The 26,140-nt window shown below is 42.4% G+C and overlaps 1 protein-coding gene across 11 annotated transcripts in view; it reads left to right on the top strand.

Moving 5' to 3' along the window:
• LOC149262923 (uncharacterized) overlaps positions 1 to 26,140 on the top strand; it is a 302,883-nt gene that overhangs the window by 89,163 nt on the left and 187,580 nt on the right. For all 11 annotated transcript variants that reach the window (XM_089425435.1, XM_089425464.1, XM_089425465.1 and 8 more), the window contains exon 4: positions 6,872 to 6,959. In XM_089425435.1, coding sequence (XP_089281561.1) covers positions 6,872 to 6,959 — 88 coding nt within the window. The remainder of the gene's footprint in view (positions 1 to 6,871; positions 6,960 to 26,140) is intronic.

The raw sequence follows: 26,140 nt of genomic DNA, 5'->3' as shown, positions 1-26,140 counted from the left end.
GCCTTGCTTAGCCTTCTGATCTCTTCTTGGCGAAGAGCCGCCCACATTTCCTCCCAATCTAGAAGGGTCGCCCTGTGTAGTATGCTCTGGACAAACACCTCCCAGTCTTCTGAGACTGCGTTCAGGGCTGTTTTCACCATCAATTCTTGATCCGACATGGCTCCTATGGAAGTCAACTGATCTCGAATCTCCTTCAATTGACCGAGGAAGGGGTCGATCTGTTCTCCCTTTTGCATCTAGTATGACCGCAAACGATTTTCTAGTAGCATCTTCCTCTGCACGGAAGTATGCTGATACAACTTCTTTAGGGCCTCCCACATCTCATTTGCCGTATGCTTCTCGGCAATGTGTGGTACTACACGGTCCTTGACCCTGTCAAGGATGATGCTCTTGGCCCTCGCCATTGCATCCTAATACTTATCGTTATCAGTCGGGTCAACTGGGACCGCTATTGTCCTCAAGGCGAATTGCTTGAGACAGTTCCTGTCTAGAATGGATAAGATTTTGGCCTTCCAGACTACGAAGTTTGAGGCTCCGTCGAGTTTGTCTTGGTCTCTTACCTCGTTCATTGCCATCTTGCTGCTCCTCTACTTCCCTTCTGGAAGTTCTTGGTGTGACTCCCTTTGAGCCTCGATTTCCCTCCTGGAAACCCCTCTGCCAATGTCAAGATGCCTCCACTCCGATCCTTAGTGTAGCTGCACCACTGATACAGATTTCTTGGCTATAAATCCTCGGTAGCAACTCTCTCCTCCTTGGTCTTGCCCTGTTCGGTACTGTTCTGACTACAATACCCCACCAGCTTCACTCTACAACTTACCCACAACCTCCTAAGCCCTAACAAACTGAAGGTTAGAGCTTCTAGGCTCTGCGCAATCCTGGTACCAGCAAAATTCACACCTCCTGGCCACGGGCATCAATCCTTCCTGACAGAGAAAGATGACCGGGCACTGTGTATGTCGAGTCTGCTCCCTTTTGCCACTGCGCTGATCCTCTTCCCGGCTCAAACTTGATGACGCAGGCACTGCGTCACCCTTCCTTGCTTATTTTATGCTAGGAACAATTTCTATCACTCGGGACAACTGTTGTTGTTGCTCTGCTCGGCTGATGTCCTCCGTTCTCCTGTGATCTGCAACCACGCTTTGATACCATGTTGGAATTTCTAAGTCTAACTATTAGAAACCCTTCATGTACTTTCTGATTTATTTCTTCCTACTTGTTCTGATTAATTAACAAGTTATTTACCATGTAAATACTGAAATTAAATACAAGTACATGCTCAACACATTATAGATCATCAACTGAAGGAAACAAAACAAGCACACAAGTGACACCATTGTTTTTGGACCAATGTCCCCTAAAAAACACAACGTGGGAAAACCGGTGCAGCTATATGAGGGTTTTATTATTATGCAGTTTCTGAATACAATTTGGGTGCCAAAACTGACTCACTCAATAGAGAATAATCTCAGCAGTAATACCTCTCAGTCAAAGACAGATATTCCGGCTGAAACCCTGGATAAACACTCCGAAAGATCCCAGCTCCAATCTGCCCCACGAAAACCCCAACGTCTACCTCTAGGGACTGCATCAATCCTTCATGGCCCAGCGTCAACCCAATAACCCCTGGTTCAACCTCTGGAGGCATTGCGTCAGCCTCTGCGCCACCCATGCTAGCTATCTGAGGCACTACTCAACTCCGGGCTGCCTCTGCGTGGGCCCTTCCTGGTTCTGTGTGGCCTCTGGCTGGCTTTGCGTCCCTCTCTCCCGGATTCTGCGCTGATTCTCCCGGTACCCTCTCTGCTTCTATATTCACTGCCCAATGTTACTTGGGAGTGGGGAGCGGGAGCGGGAGCGACCATTTTCAGAAGCTCCCGGTTTGGGAGCGAATCGGGGAGCGATTTTTTAAAAATATATATATTTTTTTATATTTTTTAATTTTTGATACATATATGTCAACAAAAACATGTAGAATGATGAAATAGACATAAAAAAGTTAAATACATAAAAAAACATAAATTGATCATTGAACCATATCACATCAATCATCTAGAAATTATAATCGTCATCAACCATGTCCATGAGTCTTATAAATCATGATTCATCAAATTCAATATTAAAGTTTCAACTTCAAGCTTTCAGAATTGAAAATTCAATAACATTTATCATCATTGATCACCAAAGTAACAAGTTGTACTTGTAAGCCAAGTTTAACCATTACAAGAAGTAATATCGAAGATATTTCTAAGTCCTAACTTCTAACTGTTAACATGATATGAAATGTTAAAAATTTATAAAATGAAACATGAATAATGAGATGAAATGAAACAACTTTAGTCTTTCACAAAGCATCATATTCATAATTCACAATCATTACCAATGAGTTATAATTGCCAAGGCCCAACTTCAAACTTCAAATTTTCATTGTCACAGTGATATAATGTTTACAAAAAATATTATAATGTCATAATGATATGAAAGAGTCAAGAGTCAAGAGTCAAGGACTCAAAACTCAACAGTTATGAAAACTAAAGTCTAATAGAAACTGAAAAAGACAAGTAAACTGTAAATCTACAAGTGGCCCTTGCCACGAGAGTCTCCTGGAGTATAAGCAGGTCGTGGTGGTCTTCTAGGAGTCTCCCGCACAGACCGACGACCAGAACTAGAGCCTCCACGCGAGGGTGTCGATGGAGGTGGCGACAGCAATGGAACAAGACTCGGGCCCCGAGAACTGCTACTGGATGGTGGAGGTGGAGGTGGCATGGCTGCTGCAGCTGCTTCATTTTCATCCCGTACAAGCTCCTCTTCTAGTTCTTCAATATGTACAATGCCATCCTCCAAATTGTCGTCCTCAGGGTGATTGTCCCAAATTTTATATGTGGGATCTTCATTAGCTCGATCACAGTAATGGCTCAACAACCTCAAGTTGTAGTGCACATAAACCAAGCTTTCTGCTCGGTTTTCGTTGAGTCTGTTTCTTTTCACATTATGTATATAACTGTAGGTGCTCCAACACCTCTCTGCAGAAGAAGAATTTACAACCTGTGAAAGAACTTTTTTTGCCAATTTTGGCAAAAGTCTGTGGCCGCCATATGTTTCCCACCATGTGAGAGAATCAAATTTATCTTTGTCGTCCATTGCATGGAAGTTACCATACAAACCACTGCCACTGAAGTATCTGCCTATTTCAAGGCGCACAGCTGCACATTCCTCCCTGTCAGGCACCAACTTTTCTAATGCTTCCAGATATCCTCTAGTTACCTCTTGATCTAAATGGGGTTTGGTCCTAACACCACCCCCTGCTGCAGGTTTGCCCAACCAAGATTCTGAGTAGTATTTTGGCGTAAGGATATACGCCAAGCAATGTAGTGGAAGGTTAAGCCTATTCCACCGTTCACACACACAATCATGAATCAGTTTGTACAAGTTGGGATCTTTATTATGAACAATGTCTTTTATTTCCCCCAACATGGTATCCATTTGCTCATACACCTCGCCAATCATTGGTTTGTCTGTATCTGCAAACCGAATCATGTTATAAATTGGCTTGGTGAAATCCAATACCTGTCTCACAGTTGTCCAAAACTGCCCATCAAGAGCGGCCTCCTCCACCGTTTCAAAACCTGCCATGTCAGCTACATTTGTAGCCCTTTCCTTTAACACCTGCCAATGTGGACTTGATACCATGCTAGCTAATGCCTCTCTTACCTTCAAAAGGCGCCTGAAGGTGAGGTAATAGCTACCAAATCTAGTCCTCGCAATCTTCAGCAACTCCAATCTCGAGTGACTGCGGAAAAGGCCATGGGTATTGCTATGATTTGTAATAAATTTTATCATTTTTTTTCCTTTCTTGTACAAATCACCAATCCATTGGTATTGTTCATTTTTGTTTTTGACAATATCATGCAACAGAAGGTTCAATGTGTGAACCAAACATCCAGACCAAAATATGTTCGGGTATTTATCCTCAATAATTGCTCCCGCTGCCTTACAATTAGGAGCATTATCAGTGATGACTTGGATGACATTGTATGGGCCAATACGCTCAATTGTTTCAAGCAATGCTTCTGCAATGTTGATAGCGGTCTTGAACTTGTATGAGTAATCATGTGTAGCTAGAAAGATGGGACCACTTCGGGACACAGCAAGAACACTTATCAATGGCTTGCCTTTTACATTTGTCCATCCATCAGATACAATGGACACCCCTTTGTCAGTCCAAGAACTTGTCATTTTATTCAAAGAATGTGATATTTTTGCTTTTTCATGATCAAGGCCAACAGTTCTTGCCTTGTCATACCCAGGGCTCTTGTATCCTTTAGGGGCATCATTTATGGCAGAAACCATTTCGTGCCAATAAGGTGAGCGTAGAACATTGAATGGTATCCCACATGCATAGAAGAACCTGTAAACTTTTGAATCCACATCATTCCTACACCCCTCATCAAGGAAATCTGATATGGTTCTACGCCTTAAAGATGATGACCCTGTGCCTCCATGTCCATATCCACTGCCTTGGGAGGATGCTGAAGGAGTTCTTTGTGATGGTGAGATTGGTTCAAAGAAACCCCTTGATCTTTTTGTTCTGTATTGGGCGTCCTCCTCTTCCTTTATGTAGTTGGCTCTATCTGCTGTTGACACCGCTGCACAAGTTTTGATTCCTATTTGTTTCTCTCCATCCCATGGCCTTTTCCCGCAGAGGTGTCTTCTAGCACGGGTGTATGAGCCTGTGTAATCAGTGTTGCAATGGGGGCAATGAAATTTAGTGGTTCCACCCCCTCTCCCTGTTTCAGCCCTGTGAACATATTTCCACAATGGAGTTTGGTCTTGTTTAGTTTTTTGAGGGTCATGTTCACCCTCCTCCACCTCCTCCTCACTGGGGTTTTCACCCATTTGACTTCCTCCGGCTTCTTCATCCACCTCTTCAGTTTCAGGCCCCCTCCGTTTCCTACTCTCCACCACCATAATAACCATAAAAGGGACCAGGAAGAGGAAAATGCCAATAAATATCCCCAGGTCCATGGTGTTTGATGTTTGTAGGGTTTGAGTCTTGAATCTGCAAATTAATTTAGTTTATTGGGATTAATTCATTTAATTTATTAATTTAATTTAAATACATGATCTTTAAACTCAAACAGCTAAATTAAACTAACCAAATTAACTACCTAACCAGCTAAACTAACTAAATGATTAAGTTACTTACCTCTGCAGGCTTGCTCCTCGCTCCTTGGCACTTGCTCCTCGCTCCTCAGCTCTGGCTCCTTGCTCCTCAGCTCTTGCTCCTTGCTCCTTTGCTCTTGCTCCAGCTCTCAATCTCTTGCTCAATGAAGTTGAAATGAAATTTTTTTGGCCCATTGGGCTTATAAAATAAAAAAAATTTCTAAATTTTTTGGAAATTTCGGGTCCGGCGGATTTTTTTTCCGCCGAACCGCTCCCGGAGCGTTTTTTAATGCCCGGGAGCGATCAGGGAGCGATCGCTCCCCGATCGCTCCCGGGCATTAAAAAACGCTCCGGGAGCGCGGGAGCGATCGCTCCCTGAGTCGCTCCCTAACAGACCAGGGAGCGTAAATTTTTTTACGGGAGCGCGCTCCCGAAAATCGCTCCCGTTCGGGAGCGATTTTGGGAGCGCGCTCCCGACCCGCTCCCGCCCGGAGCGCGCTTCGGGAGCGGGTTCGAAGGGGGGGGGCGCTCCCCCGCAACACTGTCACTGCCCCTCAGCGGCAACACTGATCACTCTTTCGACTTCCTCAGTAGCCCTGCTCCAGAAAATCGAAATCTTGATCAACTCGGTGTGTTCTCCAAGTGACCCTCAAGCCTCCTTTTATACTTTTCTCGTTGACAATTCAACGGCCAAGATTAAGTCCCTAATCAACGGCTAAGAGTAACTTTGGCTTGATCCAAGACTTTTGGACCCTTCTAACACAGTTTTATATTAATTCACATTAATATTTAATTTTCCTTAAGTTTAAACTTAGGGAGTCCATTAAAACTATTAATTATTTTAATATCTCCCAAACTGTTTAGAATCTGCCCAAACCATTTCTGGGTATTGGAGATCTCATGTGCTTTAGCCTCTCCACCAATTTTTGTGGCTAGAGCACATCCGATGCTACTCCAAATCGACAAAACATTAAGTGAAAGCACATGATTACAAAATGGTTAAAGTACCTACTGATGGATGACCCACTTTCCTTAAAGAAAAACTTCAAGGTGGAGAGAGAAACTGAGTGGAGCAATATGTGGAGGATTTGTGGCGTCATGTAATGTGCTGATCAATAGGGCTGTTGGCTGGCTGGCTGTCCAAGGAGGATAAAAGTTTTCTCCTATGGGTTACCTGACTTGTGGTCGGTAACAGGCCTACTAGAGATCATTGAGTCAAAACATACGAAGTTTCTTGCCCTTCTTGCTCAATGGATATTTGTCTGATTGCTGATAGTATTGTTGTATTGGACATTTATTATCTGATTTTCTTGATGGTGAGTTTCATGTCCAATCATGGTCAAGTTCTCTTACTTTGTTTTCAATTTTGGAACTTGTTGAAAAATTGGTCTCACTATTTGACCAACAGTTTTGAGAGAACTTTGGTAATAATCAAGCATACAAGTTGTCTGTATGTCAACTGCTAACATTCTGATGGATTCATTTATAAATAATTGAATATTTATTGATGACATCACTTTTATAATGGTAGTTTTCAAAATAAATTTCCTTGTGCACTTGGATTGTAAACAAATGAAGTATTATTTCTTGTCTTTTTTCTTCAAACAAGATCTTATCACGTTGCAACATTGACATTTTTGATTTACTATTGCTGTTATTTTTTATGTAATAGATTATATTCTAACCTTCATTTGTGGAATGTTCTTCATTCAAGGTTGATCTGGCACGAGAAATTGGTGATGCAGAAAAGGCAGCCGATCTTTGTTACCGCCATGAGATAGCATACATCCCATTCTGTTCAGGTTTGCAGAAAATTCTGTACTAATTTATGGCGCTGAAAACATGTCAGAGTAGGTTATTTACATATGCATTTGCTTTAGCACTATTTTTAGGTGTATTTTGTTTGATTAGGTTAAATTTGGCAACCCAAAAATCTTATATATGGGGTAACCAGTTTTCACAGGCTCAAACATTAAAGCATTAGGATTTTGTTTTTCCATTATCCCACAATCAATTCACAAAATATTATCACTCACCAAGTGGCTTGCAGTTTATTTTGTTTTAAGCTCTGACCTATATGGGGGAGCAAAATTCCACAACATTGTGCCCAAAATAGAACGTGATGAAGGGCTTATGGGGTGGGATTTAAACTTTAAAGTAGGGTTATGAAACTGCATTCAATATTTCAGGAAGCTAAGGTTCCATACATGCCCAATTGTCAAAAGGAAGAACATGCCAGTATGGAATCATATTTAAGTTAGTCAGTCGATTGAAGATAAATGTCATACTAAACCTGCATGGTTTATACTTATGCTGCAGTGCATTAAAGACTGTCCAAGGATGGTCCTAGTCTAATTTGCTCCATGCATGCATGGGCTGTCAACTTTTGTTTATGTTTGCAGGTTGGCTGATAAGTTGAAACTTCACTCTATTGGGACGCAAGACCAAGTTCCAAAGTTGTAGGAGGCCATAGGAAATTCCAAGTGTGTTATTGAAATCCCAATTTCACTGCAGGCCTTTGCAGTTACAGAGATGTAATAACTTACAAGTGTCTCATGAAAATTAAATATCGCCTTAGGCTGTTCTGCATTAAATGCTCTCATTTGGAAAATAGTCCCTCCAAACCATGAAGCTATAGTATATGGACCTTGTCCAAATCACTGAACTTTGTCCCTGGCAATGGTGCCAAAATGTTACCTTCGAAACCTGCACTTCAAGTGGTAAGGCCCTAAAACATGTGAAACTTTAAGGTAACTAAGAGGGTTGTCCATTGTGACCACAATAACACCCTCTATCATTTCAGGCCCGCTCTCTTTTGACACAAGTAGGTTTCTGCAGGAAAGTGTATGACAAGCTTTAGTATTAAGTGGATGGTTAGATTGCTAAGATCAGTGCCAAGGGTTATGGAATCTAGAAATACAAACAAACAGGGCTCAGAATGATATGGAGAAGATGTAGTGAAGCCACACATTGATGTACCATGGCTAGTCCAATTGGAGTTTTAGGAATGTGAAGTGAGTGAAGGCTATGATAATAGATGCACCATCACAACCAATGTGTTAAAGCCAATAAATAAAATGCAACATGTTAGGATCCTATAATCTAGGAATCAAACCTCTTACTATTCAGCTAGGAGGTCTGCAAGCGTTGGAGAGACTACTTCAGGGCTTCTACACCATCACACTGCCATTCCAAACATACCCATTTGCTCTGTTTTGCCAGGAAAGTTCTGCAACCATATCAACCATGGAGGTCTGCCACACTCTGCGACGAATTTGCTGCGAAACTAACTGTTTTTGTCATCATTTTCAAAATCGTTTTCTGACCAAATGGAAATGAATTTCAAAAAATTGAAAGAGGTTTTTTCCAAGCACGGGCCAAAGAACAAAAACCTCCTTCAATTTCTGCACAGGTGTCATAGATTGGAAGAGTCAAATGCATCTTTACAGTCTATTTTTCAGGTTTTGGCATTTCCTGTTTTAGTTATGATGTTTGGGTGCAGATTGTGAGGAGCTGGAGAGGAAAAATTTGGAAACTGATAGTGGTTTCTCTCAAGGACACTCTCATCTATAAAAACCTCCCTTGGGTTTGCAACATTTGTCCGAATTCAGGATATATGAGCTCGTCTTTGAACCCTATTTTTCCAGAAATTTGGTGCCCTCTGCTGCACAAACATATCAGTCAACTCTATTTTGGAAAATTTCGAAATTTGGAGCTTCTAGAAGTCATTTTAGTTGTTGGATAAGTGTTGATAAGTTAAAATCATGTAGTTTGAGTTGTTAAACAAAGATGCATTGTTTGAGTTGATGTTTCTAAATTGTAATAGCAGTTTCTATTTTTTTCTACATAGCAAGTGAAGATGCATTGCATCTAGACCATTCGACTTTTGTGAAGTGAATTTGATCACTTAGAGTGGTAATTCGATTGTCTCATTGTATATAATGATGTAAAGACATGAAAAATGGGGCTGGTTGGTCAGATTGGAGAGGAAAGAACACTGTGCATATTGTAATTTTTTTCTGAGTTTTAATGAAATTGGTGGATCAGAAGTACCTGGTTAAATCTCTTCAGAGATTCATGTGATTCAACTCTCTTATGTGAGTGTTTCCTATTTTGTGTGTGTTATATTCTTTCTATGATGTTTAACTTGTTTCAATATTCATCTATTTAATGGTGCTTTGTTGCAGTTATTTAGACATTCCATATGTTTTTTCTGCCATAATCATTTTAAGATTCATCCATTGTTTGATGCCTTGAGATGGTTATCTACTTTCTTTATTCTTCTCACATTTGCAACTATTAATTGGCATAAGAAAGTGTTTCTATCTTGCCTTTGAACAACTTTTCCCAATTCACCGAGCACCCACCACGTCATTGATCTCAATTTTTACTAACTCCATGCCCAATGGGTTTTTCTCTGCCCTGCCACCACACCTATAAACTCTGCTATTTGCCAAAGATCTAGCCATTGTTCTTCATTGAAACCAGTCTTTAGTGACTGATTTGAAAGAGAGAGCCCTCTCTAGGGTTGGAAGGGCTAGTTTCCAATTCCGCAAGTGGTTTGTGGTTACCTCTAGGTTTCCTTCTTACAACCAAATGAAATTACGGAGTGCTAACACAACACACAAATTGAAGGAAGAACCATAACATGATATTATAATGAAAAGGACCAAGAAAGACAACCTTCAAAGGAATGCAGAAGCCAAGCAACAAGTCACATCTTCAATAACAATCTCATAAAAAAATGAAGTGAGCCATTGACATGTGCAAAGTTGCAAACTTTGAATCTTTTATCACAGCAGAAAACTTCCTCAATATCCATGATTATATCAAGGCTTAAGGAACCTCACTCTTAGTCCCCTTTCTTATGCAAATACGTGTCTTCAAAAGAGATCATTTCCAGCAATTAAAACACTAGCCTCTTGTTAAAATTGGAAACTAGGGCCAAATTATACCTTAGGATAGCTCATATGATGGAGATGATTATTGCATTGGACTCCTCTTTTCGAGAAGTCCAATTTTGATATAAAGATCATCTCATTCTGACAAGTAGAAGTGGAGTTTTGAATTTATTCTCTCTCATGCACAAATTGTCAAGGTCGGCCTCAGTCAAATGTAGGCTCAAAAAGCCCAATGGATGTGTCTCCTCACCCTTAATGAATTGTATAAATAGGAGTGACCTCTCTCCTCATTTGGACATCACTCACACACATCATTCTTCTTTCTTCTCTTGATTGTTTTGTACAGCTTGGGCAAAACCTCTCTCTCTCTCCCACGTGTGGCATAGAAGGAGGACGAAAATTTCAGAATTGCAGGTCGAAAATTTCAGGGTGCAGGGATAGCGTTGAATAGCGTTGACCAAGGCTGATTTGACCAAGTTTGACTTCGGTTTTCAGGGCAGAATTTTGATTTTCCTAGACCAAGTTGCTGGGCATAGAAACCGAGGTGTTTTGGGCAGTTTGACCAGTGTTGACCTCAACATTGACTTCAGATTTGACCACAGAAAATTACAACAGTATTTCTCTCTCCTTTGACCAAATTGTTTTGGGCTGACTTTGACCTCCTATTCAGGTCGAGTTTGACTTGAATTGATCAAGTTGCATTAAGGACATTGGTGGGCTCCAGTATTGTAGCAATAATGCTACAACTCCTGGAACTCCCTTCTTTAATTTTATCAACCCGGTAGTTCGTAACAAACTTGGAAGCGACGGTGCTGTATGCACAAGTACTAGCTCTTGCCGCAGCTGTCACTTGGTCAGCTGGCACAAGTCCGCTAGGAGCTTAAGCCAACTTCTATGAGCTCTTAGAAGAAGCTTTTTAATTGATGGATGAAAGCTAACTCAAAGGAAGCTAATCTACTTGCGGAAAGAAACTGAAAGCAAAAAAAGTAACGCAAACCCTAGCAAACCCTAATTCTACCAGCTAGTCCTACTGATGCAAAGGAGAGAATGCAAACTATTAAAAGAGATGCCATTACTTCTATGAAGGTGAAATGCATGTGTCTAGACTACCTTTATCTGAAGAAAACATCTTTTTGTATTTTTGAATCAGTTATTAGAATTATCATGCATGTGCTTTTAACTCGCTTTTGACTGTGCAGAGGTGGATCAAGGAGGAGAAATGCTTGGGAAAGGTTGGGAAGGTTCAGAGAGGGTCTAAGGGGTCCCTAACACCCTTCCAGAGAGTCTCACAAAGTTTGGCTACCAAGAAACCGTGTTTATGAGCTTCTACAGGAAGTCTGCAGGGGTTCTACAGGATGTTCAGGATTTCTACAGGATGTTCTGTAATTCTTCTACAGGATGTTTCGAAATGGGATTTTGGAGCATGGATGGAGGGAAAAGATGGAGGAATGAGTATGGAGGTGAAATAGGGGTGTGAAGAGGTCTAGGACTTGGAGGATGGAGTTGAGGAGAAGGTGTGGATGGCTGGACTTGTTCCAAGAAGACTGAAGTAATGTTGCACAAAAGGTAGGGTTATGAGGGCAGTATGGCAACGTGAGGCAAGAAACCAAGTTAGGAGATGGAGAAGATGGGTTTGAGGCAGTCTGGGTAGACAGAGAAGTGGTACAGGCGCTCTGCAATTTGTGTTTCCAACTGAACCAACAAAGACATGCAAGAAAACAAAGATCTAGTTATGCTACCCTAATATGATCTAGCTAACAGTAACAAGAATGGACAACAGCTTTATTTGCAAGGAAACCATGTATGTTAACTATGCAATGAAACATTCAAAGATCTGAACATGTAACCAACTTCTGCAAATGAAAACCAAACACTAATGATTGCATGGCAAAGCAAAGTCAGTGTTTTTGTGGGCAGCAAAGTCATCCTAGTCACAACTCCTGATCCCACTGAGGGAGAGGTGAAACCACAGATGTTTGAAGCTTTTTCTGTTAACAACCTATCAACTAAATCTGAGTATGAAAGCTATTTTACTCATAAAAAAAACAAACTAAATAACAAAACAAGATTTAGATCTAAATAACGAATTTTATTCTAAGAATGCAGCAAAAACACATAAAGATAATCAAAGGAGGTACTGGGCGCTTGAGATGGGCCCAACCCCAAGAGCTACAGCCTCCTAAGAGAGATTTAGAGCTGGTGCAAAGCTGGATTCATCTTTATTGAGAAAGAAATGAAGAGTTACATCAAAACTGTCCACAAGGAGAACTTGAAAATGAGCTGATAGCAAAACTAATCTATTGCCTAAAAATCGAACTACAAAATGACTACAACAAGACTATGAAATGACTAACTACCAGCTACAAAATTACTAACCACTAGCTAACCAAAATGAGGCCCTAAGCCTTCTTATTTATACAAATTGAGGACCCCAACAGTCCTCCTAAACTTTAGGGACTTGGCTGCCCAAGACTTGTAGTTAACAACAGTCCTACTTGACTTGCTTGGCTGCCCTTGTGCTAATTGATTTGGTGGCCTTTGAACTCTGAGCTGATGGTGGAGAATTCGAGGTAAGGGCCCATAAATGAAGGGGACACCTTCCTACAAATCCTCTCCCTTGTTCTCCCACGAATTTGGCTGCCAAGTGCTCATTAAAACCTTCAATTTTGTCTCCAAGTTGACCAAAAAGGCTACACAAAGCACCCATTAGACTTGTTGGCATAATGACTAACCAAATTCACTCTATTAGCATAAATATAATAAAAAACATGCAATAAACTAATGAGAATGGTGGATTAAGTCAAATTAGGAGGTTGAATGAGCCCAAATAATTATCCATTTTTGGGGCTCATCATCACCCCCCTACTGAAAGTGTTGCTCATCCTCTGAGCAACCAATCTCTCTCCTTATCTTTGATGGCCCTGGTGGCCTCCTTGTCATGCCTAGCTTCTGAAGTGATGTCCTCTTCTCTGTCATGAAACCATGCTTCTTTGCTTCTCCCCACTACTTGCTCCTTTTCCTAAAGAATTCTCAGCTTTGGTATGATTGTGCAAGTATATTCAATCTGATGGCGGCAATGGTGGTGAAAGGAGATGAAACCAGTGGAGGATGGAAGAAAAGAGTGGTTGCATGTCTCCTCAACAGTCTTCAAGCTTCAAATCCCTCTCCATAATTGATTCTAGCCTACCCAAAGGCTTCTACAGGATGTTTCTGGTAAAAATACAGAACTTCCTGTAGAAAGTCTTGTAGCTGAGTTCTGGCTTCCTGTAGAAGCCATTTTTATACTTCCTGTAGGAACAGACAGCACCACTGTATCATGCTTGGCTGTGGGTGATTTTCCTTTCAGCTTGGCTGTGGCTGCCTTAGAGGTGCCCTCACTGATGTGGGCTTTTTCAGTCCTTTCCATCCTGCTCTGTAGTCTTTTCTCCCTGGGTGTTAGTGCCTTCATTCCTCCCACAGTTTTGGCCTCAACAATTTGGCCCTTTTTCTTGCTTTTCCTTTTGTTGTTCTTGTGGCTTTTCCTGTGATGGCCTATCCTGGGTCTTCTTACCACTTCCTTTCTCTCTTTCCTCCGCGTGTTTCCTTTCTTCAATTTTGCCTCAAATTTTGTAAAAAAACTTTTTATGCTTCTCAGCTCTCTCATTACATCTAAAGCTGAAAACAACTCCAGAAGGAGCACTGCCAGACTTGCCCTTAGAATCTCTGATTGATTTTGCACTTGCAGTTGAGGAAAAAGTGGAATGAGCATCTTCCTCTAGCTTCATATTCACTTGCTTGGAAGGATTCACATTCTGGTCATGTAGATGTAGATCTTCAGAGAGCAAAGGATTGCAAGCAACTTGTGTATCCAGTTTCACTGACATCTTGTCCTTTTTAGGAACTGAAGAAGATGGGGTACCTCTTGCACCCATATGCTTGTTCATGTCATTAGCTGCTACATCAACAGGCCGTACTCCTGTGGAAGCCCTTTTGTCAGTTGCAAGAGCAAATGGTTGTGGAACAGTATACTTCAACCTTGCAGTTCCATTTTTTGTTGGCCGATGAACTGAACCTTCTGTAGCTGACACTGTGACTTCCATATGTTCCAATTGAGACTTTTCTCCCGTATTTCCATGTGAACTCAAGTCAATGCTACCTCTTGTTCCAACCTTTACAACCCCTTTGATAGAAGTACTTGGATGAAATGGCCTTGACTTCTGCATTTGAGAATTTCCACCTTTACCAAGAACACTTGAACCAGGCCTATGTGATTTCAACTCTGTCAAATGCTGGTTAGACATATTTCCATTACCCTTAGAAACTCCATTCTTTTTATCGTCAGTCACATTAGATTGGCCTGCAGTTGAATCACGTACTTCAGGCTGACGTTTGTGGTCATCGTATGCTTCACCATCTGTCTCAGTACTGTCTTGAACAATTGCTTTCTCTTCTGCTTGTTTTCTTTTTGTGGCCTCTTCAGATTCAATCTCCTCCGCCAGCATTAGAAGTTCATGTAGGCCAGTTGTAGTTGTCAATATTGTATTTGCATCGACTGCCCCTTTTTCATTCTCAAACTCCCCAGGGCAGAAAGAGAACTGATGGCCCAGACTATTGGACAGGGGACAAATTTCAATGTTACCATCGACAACCTGTGAGCTCAAATTCTTCTCCATGGCTCTGACTAATCCACCTTCATCCACCATGATATGAGAAACATCTGCAGTCCTTACCATAACATGATCTGTTCTAGCTTCGTCCACCACTCATTTGGAGCTTGAATTTCGATGAAAATACCATATTTTTTCTGCATGGTTGTTTTCTGCGTTTCCTGTAGAAGACTTCCTGTAGAAACGCCTGTAGAGTGCGACAGGCGGGAATTTTTTAAGAAATGGTAGAAATATCGAGAAAAAAAGGCAGGAAGCTTGCAGAGGACCACTGGTTAACTGATCTGGAAGTGGTGGACATGTGCTTCAGTTGTGACCGCAGTTAAACAAAGAGTGGTGAGAGTTTCAGTCGAGCGTCCCTTAAATTACTGCGTGATTCGTGGTGAGGTGGCAGAGATGTGCGCTGGCCCATGCAAACTGTAGTGCTATCATGAACTGCATGTTCTACTTATTAACTGTATGTTTTCTTCTTGATCAGTTGCACTGGAGTTCAACAAATCTACCACTAACTGTGTTTTTCAACTTCCACGTAAATGACTTATCCATGCATGCTGCGTGATTTTTGCCTTGATGAGTGCAATCGAATATGGCTAGCTTCCTGGCTGAATCCCCCCATCTCATTCGTTTATGCAATGCTTATATTAGACTCATGCAATAGAGGAACAAGGTTTAGTCACGTACCTGAAGTCAAATGGCTGTTGTGAAGCGCCTTTTGCTGCTGCATGCTCATATTCTGCTGCTGCATGCTTGGATCCTTTGGTTGCATGAGGGCTTGGCTGATGATTTTTGGTTGTTTTTTCTTGTGCAGGTGTCCTCTGGCTGGATGCATGCTTCAGGAGTTCATTTCCACGCTCAGATCTGCACCTTCAGGCTGCTGCTGCTGCATTTTCACAGAACCAAAACTTGTTTTTGCCATTGCTCCCAAACGGTAGATCGGATCAATCTGAAAATTGCTGAGCATGTTCCTATCATCATTATGCACCTCCCATAGCAAAATCGTGATCAATGGATGCACGGATTTCGAGAAAAATGGAAAATGGCTGAAGATTTCAGAGATCGATTTCTCGGAAACCATGCATCGGAATCGGCTGAAACTGCTTGGGTAGGCTACTATCACCCATATGCATATCCCCATGAAACAGGTTTTGAAACGGATGCACGGATATGGAGAAAATGCAAAAATGGCTGATGGTGATGGAGGCTGATTTCTTGGAAACCGTGCACCGGAATTGGCTGAAACTGCTCAGGCATGTTGCCATCTCCCTTGTACAATTCCCCATAAAACGGTTTTTCAAATGGATGCATGGTTTTCAAGTTAGGGCAAAAACAAATTCTGCTCTAAGTATTTTCTCTTCAAAGCATTTTGCAAATTCTTGCATGGAAAGGAAAACTGAGCTTGGGCTGTGATGTAGGTATGGAGATGATGGAGGAGGAGTTTGAAGATTGCAGGAGGACTTTTGAACCCTTGAGGAAGCTACCATGTTCGCCAAACCGCCTTTTTGAAATCCATGTCTAGTTTCCCACAATTTCTACAGGAACTTCCTGTAGAAGCATAATGAAGAAGCACAAGGAGGTGGAAAAGATGATGGAAAAGGGTGAGGAATGGGAACATGGATGCTTGCAGGCATAACCAATGGATTCCAAGCTTTAGATCCCCTTCCAACATCGAACCTGGCTCGCTTGAAGGTTCTACAGGATGTTTCCTGTAGAAATATAGAACCTCCTCTAGAAGGCACAAAAACTCCTTTGTCTTTGTTTTGAGTGATCCTCCTGACCTGCAATGTCATTGCTGCAACCTGAAATTATTCAATGGAAATTAGATTTATTTTTATTTTTCTTTTTCTCTTTTTTTTTTGAAAAACAACTAGGGCGCCTCATGGAGGTTTTCACCCTAATTGCCTGCCCTGGGCGCCTCCAAGGGAGGTTTTCACCCAGAGATCTTATTCTCTTTTCTCTTTTTTCCAACCCATTGACCGCCTCATGGAGGTTTTCAATCAATGAGCCAATCTAAGGCGCCTCCGAGGAGGTTTTCACCTTAGATTTCTATTTTCCTCTTTTTTCATTTTTTTCTTTTTCTTTTTTCTCTTTTTTTTTTTTTTTTTTTTTTTTTCTACCCTACCCTACTTGAAAAACAAAATCGTTCTCAAGTATAAGAATACTTCCAATGGAGCCATGTGCACATCGAGATTAGAGACAAAATGATGTGGAGGCTCGAAATGCATGCTTAGATAGGTATCCAGATCTCAGAGACCAAATGATCTGACCTTGAAGGGATCAAACATAGCTGAGGAAGAGAGTACTGTTGCAACTTAGTGACTGTCTGGAACCATGTCTCAATATAGCTTTGATATCCTTGGTCCTTTTGCTGATCTGGATCATTCTTCATGTCACCTTCTATCACGACTTTCTCATCTTCCTCTTTTTGCTGATCTTTCTCTTGAGTACATGGAGGATTTGATGGTAACCATGAGGGAGCTCTCTCGATCTCTGATTTTGATCTCTTCTCTTCATCAAGTGCAGCCCATGGTTCTTTGATCTCCTCTTTGGAATCTTCTTTTTCCTTTGGTCCTTCAATGTTGTCAATATAATCTCTGTTTTGCAACACTCTTCCTGAGCTTTGGTGAACATCATTGAGCTCAAGAGGAGTCATTTGCACATGTGCCTCAGCTTTGCAATTGGGTTGAGCTACTCCATTGTATGGCTTTGGAAATGGTACGGGTAGTTGAGTGGAGGTGTGAAATTGAGATGGAGATGGATGGCATTGTGGTTGGGTAGGCATTTGGGGTTGCCTCGGTGGAGGAGGAGGCGATGGTTGTGGATGAGCAGGTGGTGGAGGAAAATAAGCGGGAGGAGTGTTGTATTGGGGCCTCCACCCCTGATAAGGTGCATTCCACTGAGGTTGAGGCTGAGCATAAGAGTGAAACGAATGAGCAGTTGGTTGGGCATAATATGGATCTGTGAAGGAACAAGGAGGGGGTGTGAACCAGGAACGATGAGTAGGGGGACCCCAAGAAGGCATGAAAGTGGCTTGATAGGGGTCATAATAGGTCTCGGATGTCCCTTGCAGTTCCTGCTGATAAGATTTGGGTTCATGTGGCCTCCTTTGGTTCATATAATAGAGTGATTCAGTGGCTCCTTTGGCTCTTTGATATGCAGCTTTGATTATGGGTAAGGAAGGGCACTGATCTGTAGGATGGTATTCTTCACATACAAAACACACTTCTATGGAGTACAATGGACATTCGTTCCGAGGATGCTTTCTAGTGCACCTAGGACAAAAAATGGCCAAAGCCCTCTTGTTTTCTTCTTGCTTCTTTTGGATCCGCAAGGTATCCAGTTGCATGGCAAGAAACTGCCTCATATCACTCTTGAAATCTTCGATCTGATTTTCAAATTCGTCTTTGGACAAGGTGCTGCTCCCAACATATTTGCTTGTAGCCATTTGCTCCAGAGGAATGGTTTCTTCTTCTTCTTCTTCCCTTGAGGTTCTTTAAATATGTCTTGCTGTCCACCTAAGGGTTCTTTAATCACAGCCATCGAAGAAGAGAGAATTTTGGCTGTGTGAAGCAGTGGGGGTGTTATGTATCATTTTTCTAACTTATCTCTACTCCTACAAGGCATGAAATGAAATCTTTTTGGTTGATTTTTTTTTTTTTTTTCTAATTCGACCTGCAAAACTGAAATAGATTGAACTTTAACTAACTATCTTGCTAAAATGAAAATGCAGAATTGAAATGAAAGCAGGAAATGACTAATCTATTTTGCTCAAATGAAATTGCAGGAATGAAATGCTAGTCTACGCTTGCAGAATTGAAATGATAATCTACGCTTGCAGAAATGAAATTGCGGAATTGAAATGCTAATCTATGAAAGCAGGAAAGGCTAATCTACTTTTGCATAAATGAAATTGCATAATGGAAATGAAATAAACTACTTAGCAGAAGATTGTAGTGGAAAATAGAAGAAAAGCAACAATCACCAATACTCTGACGCTTCCCCGGCAACGGCGCCAAAAAGATGGTGGGCTCCAGTATTGTAGCAATAATGCTACAACTCCTGGAACTCCCTTCTTTAATTTTATCAACCCGGTAGTTCGTAACAAACTTGGAAGCGACGGTGCTGTATGCACAAGTACTAGCTCTTGCCGCAGCTGTCACTTGGTCAGCTGGCACAAGTCCGCTAGGAGCTTAAGCCAACTTCTATGAGCTCTTAGAAGAAGCTTTTTAATTGATGGATGAAAGCTAACTCAAAGGAAGCTAATCTACTTGCGGAAAGAAACTGAAAGCAAAAAAAGTAATGCAAACCCTAGCAAACCCTAATTCTACCAGCTAGTCCTACTGATGCAAAGGAGAGAATGAAAACTATTAAAAGAGATGCCATTACTTCTATGCTTCTATGAAGGTGAAATGCATGTGTCTAGACTACCTTTATCTGAAGAAAACATCTTTTTGTATTTTTGAATCAGTTATTAGAATTATCATGCATGTGCTTTTAACTAGCTTTTGACTGTGCAGAGGTGGATCAAGGAGGAGAAATGCTTGGGAAAGGTTGGGAAGGTTCAGAGAGGGTCTAAGGGGTCCCTAACACCCTTCCAGAGAGTCTCACAAAGTTTGGCTACCAAGAAACCGTGTTTATGAGCTTCTACAGGAAGTCTGCAGGGGTTCTACAGGATGTTCAGGATTTCTACAGGATGTTCTGTAATTCTTCTACAGGATGTTTCGAAATGGGATTTTGGAGCATGGATGGAGGGAAAAAGATGGAGGAATGAGTATGGAGGTGAAATAGGGGTGTGAAGAGGTCTAGGACTTGGAGGATGGAGTTGAGGAGAAGGTGTGGATGGCTGGACTTGTTCCAAGAAGACTGAAGTAATGTTGCACAAAAGGTAGGGTTATGAGGGCAGTATGGCAACGTGAGGCAAGAAACCAAGTTAGGAGATGGAGAAGATGGGTTTGAGGGAGTCTGGGTAGACAGAGAAGTGGTACAGGCGCTCTGCAATTTGTGTTTCCAACTGAACCAACAAAGACATGCAAGAAAACAAAGATCTAGTTATGCTACCCTAATATGATCTAGCTAACAGTAACAAGAATGGACAACAGCTTTATTTGCAAGGAAACCATGTATATTAACTATGCAATGAAACATTCAAAGATCTGAACATGTAACCAACTTCTGCAAATGAAATCCAAACACTAATGATTGCATGGCAAAGCAAAGTCAGTGTTTTTGTGGGCAGCAAAGTCATCCTAGTCACAACTCCTGATCCCACTGAGGGAGAGGTGAAACCACAGATGTTTGTTGGCCCTTTTCTTGAAGCTTTTTCTGTTAACAACCTATCAACTAAATCTGAGTATGAAAGCTATTTTACTCATCAAAAAAACAAACTAAATAACAAAACAAGATTTAGATCTAAATAACGAATTTTATTCTAAGAATGCAGCAAAAACACATAAAGATAATCAAAGGAGGTACTAGGCGCTTGAGATGGGCCCAACCCCAAGAGCTACAACCTCCTAAGAGAGATTTAGAGCTGGTGCAAAGCTGGATTCATCTTTATTGAGAAAGAAATGAAGAGTTACATCAAAACTGTCCACAAGGAGAACTTGAAAATGAGCTGACAGCAAAACTAATCTATTGCCTAAAAATCGAACTACAAAATGACTACAACAAGACTATGAAATGACTAACTACCAGCTACAAAATTACTAACCACTAGCTAACCAAAATGAGGCCCTAAGCCTTCTTATTTATACAAATTGAGGACCCCAACAGTCCTCCTAAACTTTAGGGACTTGGCTGCCCAAGACTTGTAGTTAACAACAGTCCTACTTGACTTGCTTGGCTGCCCTTGTGCTAATTGATTTGGTGGCCTTTGAACTCCGAGCTGATGGTGGAGAATTCGAGGTAAGGGCCCATAAATGAAGGGGACACCTTCCTACAAATCCTCTCCCTTGTTCTCCCACGAATTTGGCTGCCAAGTGCTCATTAAAACCTTCAATTTTGTCTCCAAGTTGACCAAAAAGGCTACACAAAGCACCCATCAGACTTGTTGGCATAATGACTAACCAAATTCACTCTATTAGCATAAATATAATCAAAAACATGCAATAAACTAATGAGAATGGTGGATTAAGTCAAATTAGGAGGTTGAATGAGCCCAAATAATTATCCATTTTTGGGGCTCATCAGACATGTTGCTGGTATTTTGACTAGCATTGACTTTCGGTTAGGGCCGAAGTTTGACTGCAGATTTGACAGGGTTATTTTGGGCAAGTAAATTAGATTTTGGTACTCTCTCTCTCTGCTGAACTATTGAATAATAATAAGAAGATTTGATCAAAGGGTTTCCCCACATTGAGGTTTTTCCCTGTCATTCGCCAAATCTTGTGTCCTCTTGTCTTGGCTTGTCTTATGCACATGTTTTTATGTTCTATCTGCGTTTACTGTCAATGTGATTGCTACCGGAAATAATTGGAAATTGTCATTGGGCTGATAAGGAACATTGAAGTAAATCGTGCTAAAGCATAGAACATACAATTCTTATCTAAAATTAACACCTCTCTAGTCCCCTCACGGGACAACTAAGTGGTTGGCACAATGGGATGTTATCCCCTCCACCTGGTTTCAAATGTTGAATTTTGTAAGTATGGTCGGTCTTCATAATGCATATTTTTAGTCCTTGATGTATTGGTATTGATCAATGTAAAGCAAGTTCTTCATGCTAGAGTCAAAAGAAAAAATTACTTTTGAGTCATGTCCTTATGGACTTCTTAAGGAGAAAAACATTTGAATTCTCGAAATTGAATTTTTGGCTCCAAAATTAGTCAAGTTGGCCTAGGCAGAAGAGACACCCATTCGACCCAATAGATCACTGTATAAAGATAGTTCAACCTCCTCCTTAAGGAAGCAACTCAACCTCACTAGTTAAGGAAGTTTCTGGGCATCCAAGCGAAGGAAAAGAAGGACGAGGAGGAAGAAAAACAAGGACGAATTTTATCTCTTTCTCTCTCTATCTAGCTCACATGTGTGGAGTATCTCTCTCTCCATCTCACATAAGTTTTTGGACAAGTTGCAGTTGCAGGGTCGAATTTTCTGGGCAATTGCAGGACCAAAATTCTAGGTTTCTGGGTAGTTACTGGGAGGCTGAATTTTGGCCTAGGGCAGAACAATAAGGCTAAATTGCTTGGGCAGATTGGAGGCTTGACTTGGAAGTTGTTGACCATGTTTGACCATAGATTTGTTGAAGGTCCAGTTTGATCTAATTGTTGACTTGAAGGTCTAGATATGTATCTTGTTGAAAAAAAGAATTTCTCTATTGAATGTTGATTTGGGGTAGCATCGAATGTGCTCTAGCCACGAAATTTGGTGGAGAAGTTGGGGCACATGTGATCTCCAATACCTAGAAAGGGGTTGAGCAGATTCTAAACAGATCAGGGGATATTAAAATAATTAATATTTTTAATGGAGACCCTAAGTCTAAACTTAGGGAAAATAAAATATTAATGTGTATTAATATGAATCTGTATTAGAATGGTCCAAAAGACATGGATCAAGCTAGATCTAATCTTAGCTGTCGATTATAGACTTAATCTCGACCGTTGATATGTCAACAGGAAAAGTATAAGAGGAGGCTTGAGGGTCACTTGGAGAGTACACCAGATGATCAGTCATTCTATTCTCTAGAGAGGGGTTTGCTAAGAGAGATAGAATCAGCGATCAGGAGAGCAGCCGAAGGGCATTGAGTACAGAGAAATAGAGAAGGCAGAGATTGTGCCGGGAGAGTAGCGCAACAGCTAAGGAGGGTGACGCAGAGCCAAGAAGGGTTCACGCAGGGCCACGCAGAGGCAGCCAAGTGCTGCGCAGTGCACCAGAGGGGCCAACGCAGCTGACGCAGAGGCTCCCAAAGCTGACGTAGGGCCTCCTGGGGCCAATGTAGGCCAAGAAAGGCTGACGCAGGGCCTCCTGGGGCTGATGCAGGCCAAGAAAGGCTGACACAGGGCCAGTGTGAGACAGAGAGGGGCTGATGCAGGCCAAGAAAGGCTGACACAGGGCCAATGTGAGACAGAGAGGGGCTGATGCAGGCCAAGAAAGGCTGACACAGGGCCAGTGTGAGACAGAGAGGGGCTGATGCAGTCCAGTTTGGGCAGACGCTGGGGTTGCAGAGCAATTTTGTGCTAAGGAGTTGCCGGAAGGATTTTTCGGGGTTTCAACCAGGAGATTTCTCTCAAACTGTGAGGTATAGCTGCTAAGGAAATTCTCTGTTGGGTAGGCCAGTTTTGGCACCTAGATTGTACTTTGATATTGATTAATAAGAAAACCCTCAGATAGCTGCACCGGTTTTCCCGCATTGGGTTTTTCCGAGGACATTGGTCCAAAAATAATGGTGTCATGTGGTGTGTTTGTTCTTGTTTCTTTTAGTTGCTGATCTGTAATATGTTGAGCATGCACTGGTGTTTATTTTTAGTATTTACTTCGTAAATAACTTGTTAAAGAAAAATAAGAAGTAGGTAGGAATAAATCATAAAAAGTGCATGAATGGTTTCTAAACTAAGGAAACTTAGAAACTTCAACATGGTATCAGAGCGTGATTACAGATCATAGGAGGACTAAAAGACATCGGTCGACCGGAGCAATAGCAGCAAAAAACAATTGTCTCGAGGTGATAGAAGTTGTTTCTAGCAGCGCAGAAGCCAAGAAGTGTGATGCAGAGCCATCTAGAGCCATACAGAAGAAGTCGGGAGCTGTGCAGAGCTTCATAGAGGCTAGCATTGTTGACGCAGAGGGCCAGAGGGCTGACACAGGGCATTTTAGGGCTAACGCAGAGCCAGTGTGAGGCAGAGAGGGGCTGACATAGTTCACAGAGAGGCAGTTGCTGGAGTCTAGAAGGCTGCAGGAATATTGCAGAGTAGAGCTGGTGAAGTATTGTAGTCAGAACAGTACCTGAAAGAGCAAGGTCAGAGGAGTTGTTACCGAGGGTTTCTAGCTGAGGAACCTGGATCAGCAGTGCCGTTGCATAAGACGATCAGAGTAGGGGGCATCTTGACAAGCGGTAGAAGGATTTCCAGGAGGGAAATCAGGACTCAGAGGGAGTCTAGAAGAGAACTTCCAGACGGGAAGTAGAGACTTAGAGGAGTCGAACAGAGAACTTCCAGGAAGGAAGTAGAGGAGCGTCATGGCACTACACGGGGTAAGAGACCAGGATAGACTGGATGGAGAATCGAACTTCGCAGTCTAGAAGGCTAGAATCTTATCAATGCTCGACAGGAATTGTGTCAAGAACCTCGCCTTGAAGGATATAGTTATCCCAGTCGACCCTAATGATAACGACAAGTACGAAGAGGCGATGGCGAGGGCCAAGTGCGTTATCCTTGATGGGGTCAAGGATCATGTGGTACCACATATAGCCGAGAAGGAAACGACAGATGAGATGTGGGAGGTTCTCAAGAACCTGTACCAGCATACTTTTGTGCAGAGAAGAATGCTACTCGAGAACCAGATGAGGTCGTATCATATGAAGAAGGGTCAATCCGCTGACACCTTCCTCGGAGGACTAAATGAGATCTGAGACTAGTTGACTGCTATAGGAACGACACCGGATCAGGAGCTTATGGTGAGGACAACCCTAAATGCTACCTCAGAAGATTGGGAAGTGTATGTCCAGAGTATCCTGGGCAGAGGGACTCTCCTACCTTGGGACGAGATGTGGGCAACTCTTTGCCAGGAAGAGATTAGACGACAGTCGAAGACAGGTAGCAGCAGCAAAGGGATCAAGGTCAAGGAGGAGGAGGAGGATGTGACCCTAGCATCTGAAGGAAAGCAGGAGAAGCGGAAGAAGAAAGATCTCTCTAAGATCAAGTGCTTCCACTGTGGGGAGATGGGTCATTATGCGACCCAGTGCCCAAGGAAGAAGAGTAAAGGAGAGTCTTTCAAGACTAAGGCAGCGCCAGCACGGGCAGAGAAGGAAGTTTTGACAGACGATGATTGTGCCATGAGTGCACATGCGCCACTTGAGCGGAAGTGGGGAGACATTGAGCTGTAGTCAGGTGGACTACAGGCGATGAGGGGTAGGATCCTTGAGGTACCCAGCCTCTTGGATTAGACCTTGCTACGGGAGCCTCGACGAGGAGTAGCAGGACTGGCTGAGTGGGTAGAGACGGATTCGGATGGTGTGACATAGAGAGCTACAGTGCAGGAGTCCCAAGACAACACAGAGCTAGCAAGTTGCAGCAGTGCGAGAGGCACAGGAGTGTTGCACCAGTGCAGGAAGGCACAACAAGGTGTGCAACGGTGCGAGATGCAGGGAGTTGTTGCAGCAGTGCAAATCTCAGAAATAGGGAGCACTTGTCAGCGGCAGACGGAGCTTTAGCATCAGGAGGGTCTCTAGCCCAACAGGGAGGTCAGTTGGGAGATCAATTATTTACTTCTCAGTAATTGAGTTGCAGTGCAGCAGTGGGCAACATGATGCAACATGATGAGAGGAGGTGCAGTGCAGATGCAGTGTTGGGAGGAAGGACCAATAGTAGCACGGATGTAGAGGGGGCTGTCGTATAGATGCAGCAGTGATAGTGGCAGAACCATGGGCAGCAGTACAGGATGCTGCAGTGTAGAGGATGTTGGGTAGGAAGGCCTAGCATCAGCACAAGTACCGATGCCGGATGATCAGAGTAATACTTATTGAGGAGTATTGCTAGAGCATAGTCCTTGCTATGAGGGAGTGTTGATTTGGGGTAGCATCGGATGTGCACTAGCCACAAAATTTGGTGGAGAGGTTGGGGCACATGAGAGCTCCAATACCCAGAAAGGGTTTGGGCAGATTCTAAACAGATCAGGAGATATTAAAATAATTAATATTTTTTATGGAGTCCCTAAGTCTAAACTTAGGGAAAATAAAATATTAATGTGTATTAATATGAATCTGTGTTAGAATTGTCCAAAAGACATGGATCAAACCAGATCTAATCTTAGCCGTTGATTAGGGACTTAATCTCGGCCATTGATATGTCAAAAGGAAAAGTATAAGAGGAGGTTTGAGGGTCACTGGGATAGTACACCAGATGATTAGTGATTCTATTCTCTAGAGAGGGGTTTGCTAAGAGAGATAGAATCAGTGATCAGGAGAGCAGCTGAGGGGCATTGAGTACAGAGAAACAGAGAAGGCAAAGATTGTGCCGGGAGAGCAGCGCAACAGCCAAGGAGGGTGACGCAAAGCCAAGAAGTGCTCATGCAGGGCCACGCAGAGGCAGCCAAGTGCTGCACAGAGCACCAGAGGGGCCAGCACAGAGGCAGCCAAGTGCTGCGCAGAGCACTAGAGGGGCCAACGCAGCTGACGTAGAGGCTCCCAAAGCTGACGTAGGGCCTCCTGGGGTTGATGCAGGCCAAGAAAGGCTAACGCAGGGCCAATGTGAGATAGGGAGGGGCTGACGCAGTTGAGTTTGGGCAGAC

The sequence above is a fragment of the Pinus tabuliformis genome, chromosome 6 (assembly GCF_031772625.1).
Source record: "Pinus tabuliformis cultivar Carrire ecotype Pingquan chromosome 6, CPIR1, whole genome shotgun sequence".
Classification (NCBI taxonomy): Eukaryota; Viridiplantae; Streptophyta; class Pinopsida; order Pinales; family Pinaceae; genus Pinus; species Pinus tabuliformis.
This window is presented reverse-complemented; position numbering and strand designations above follow the sequence as displayed.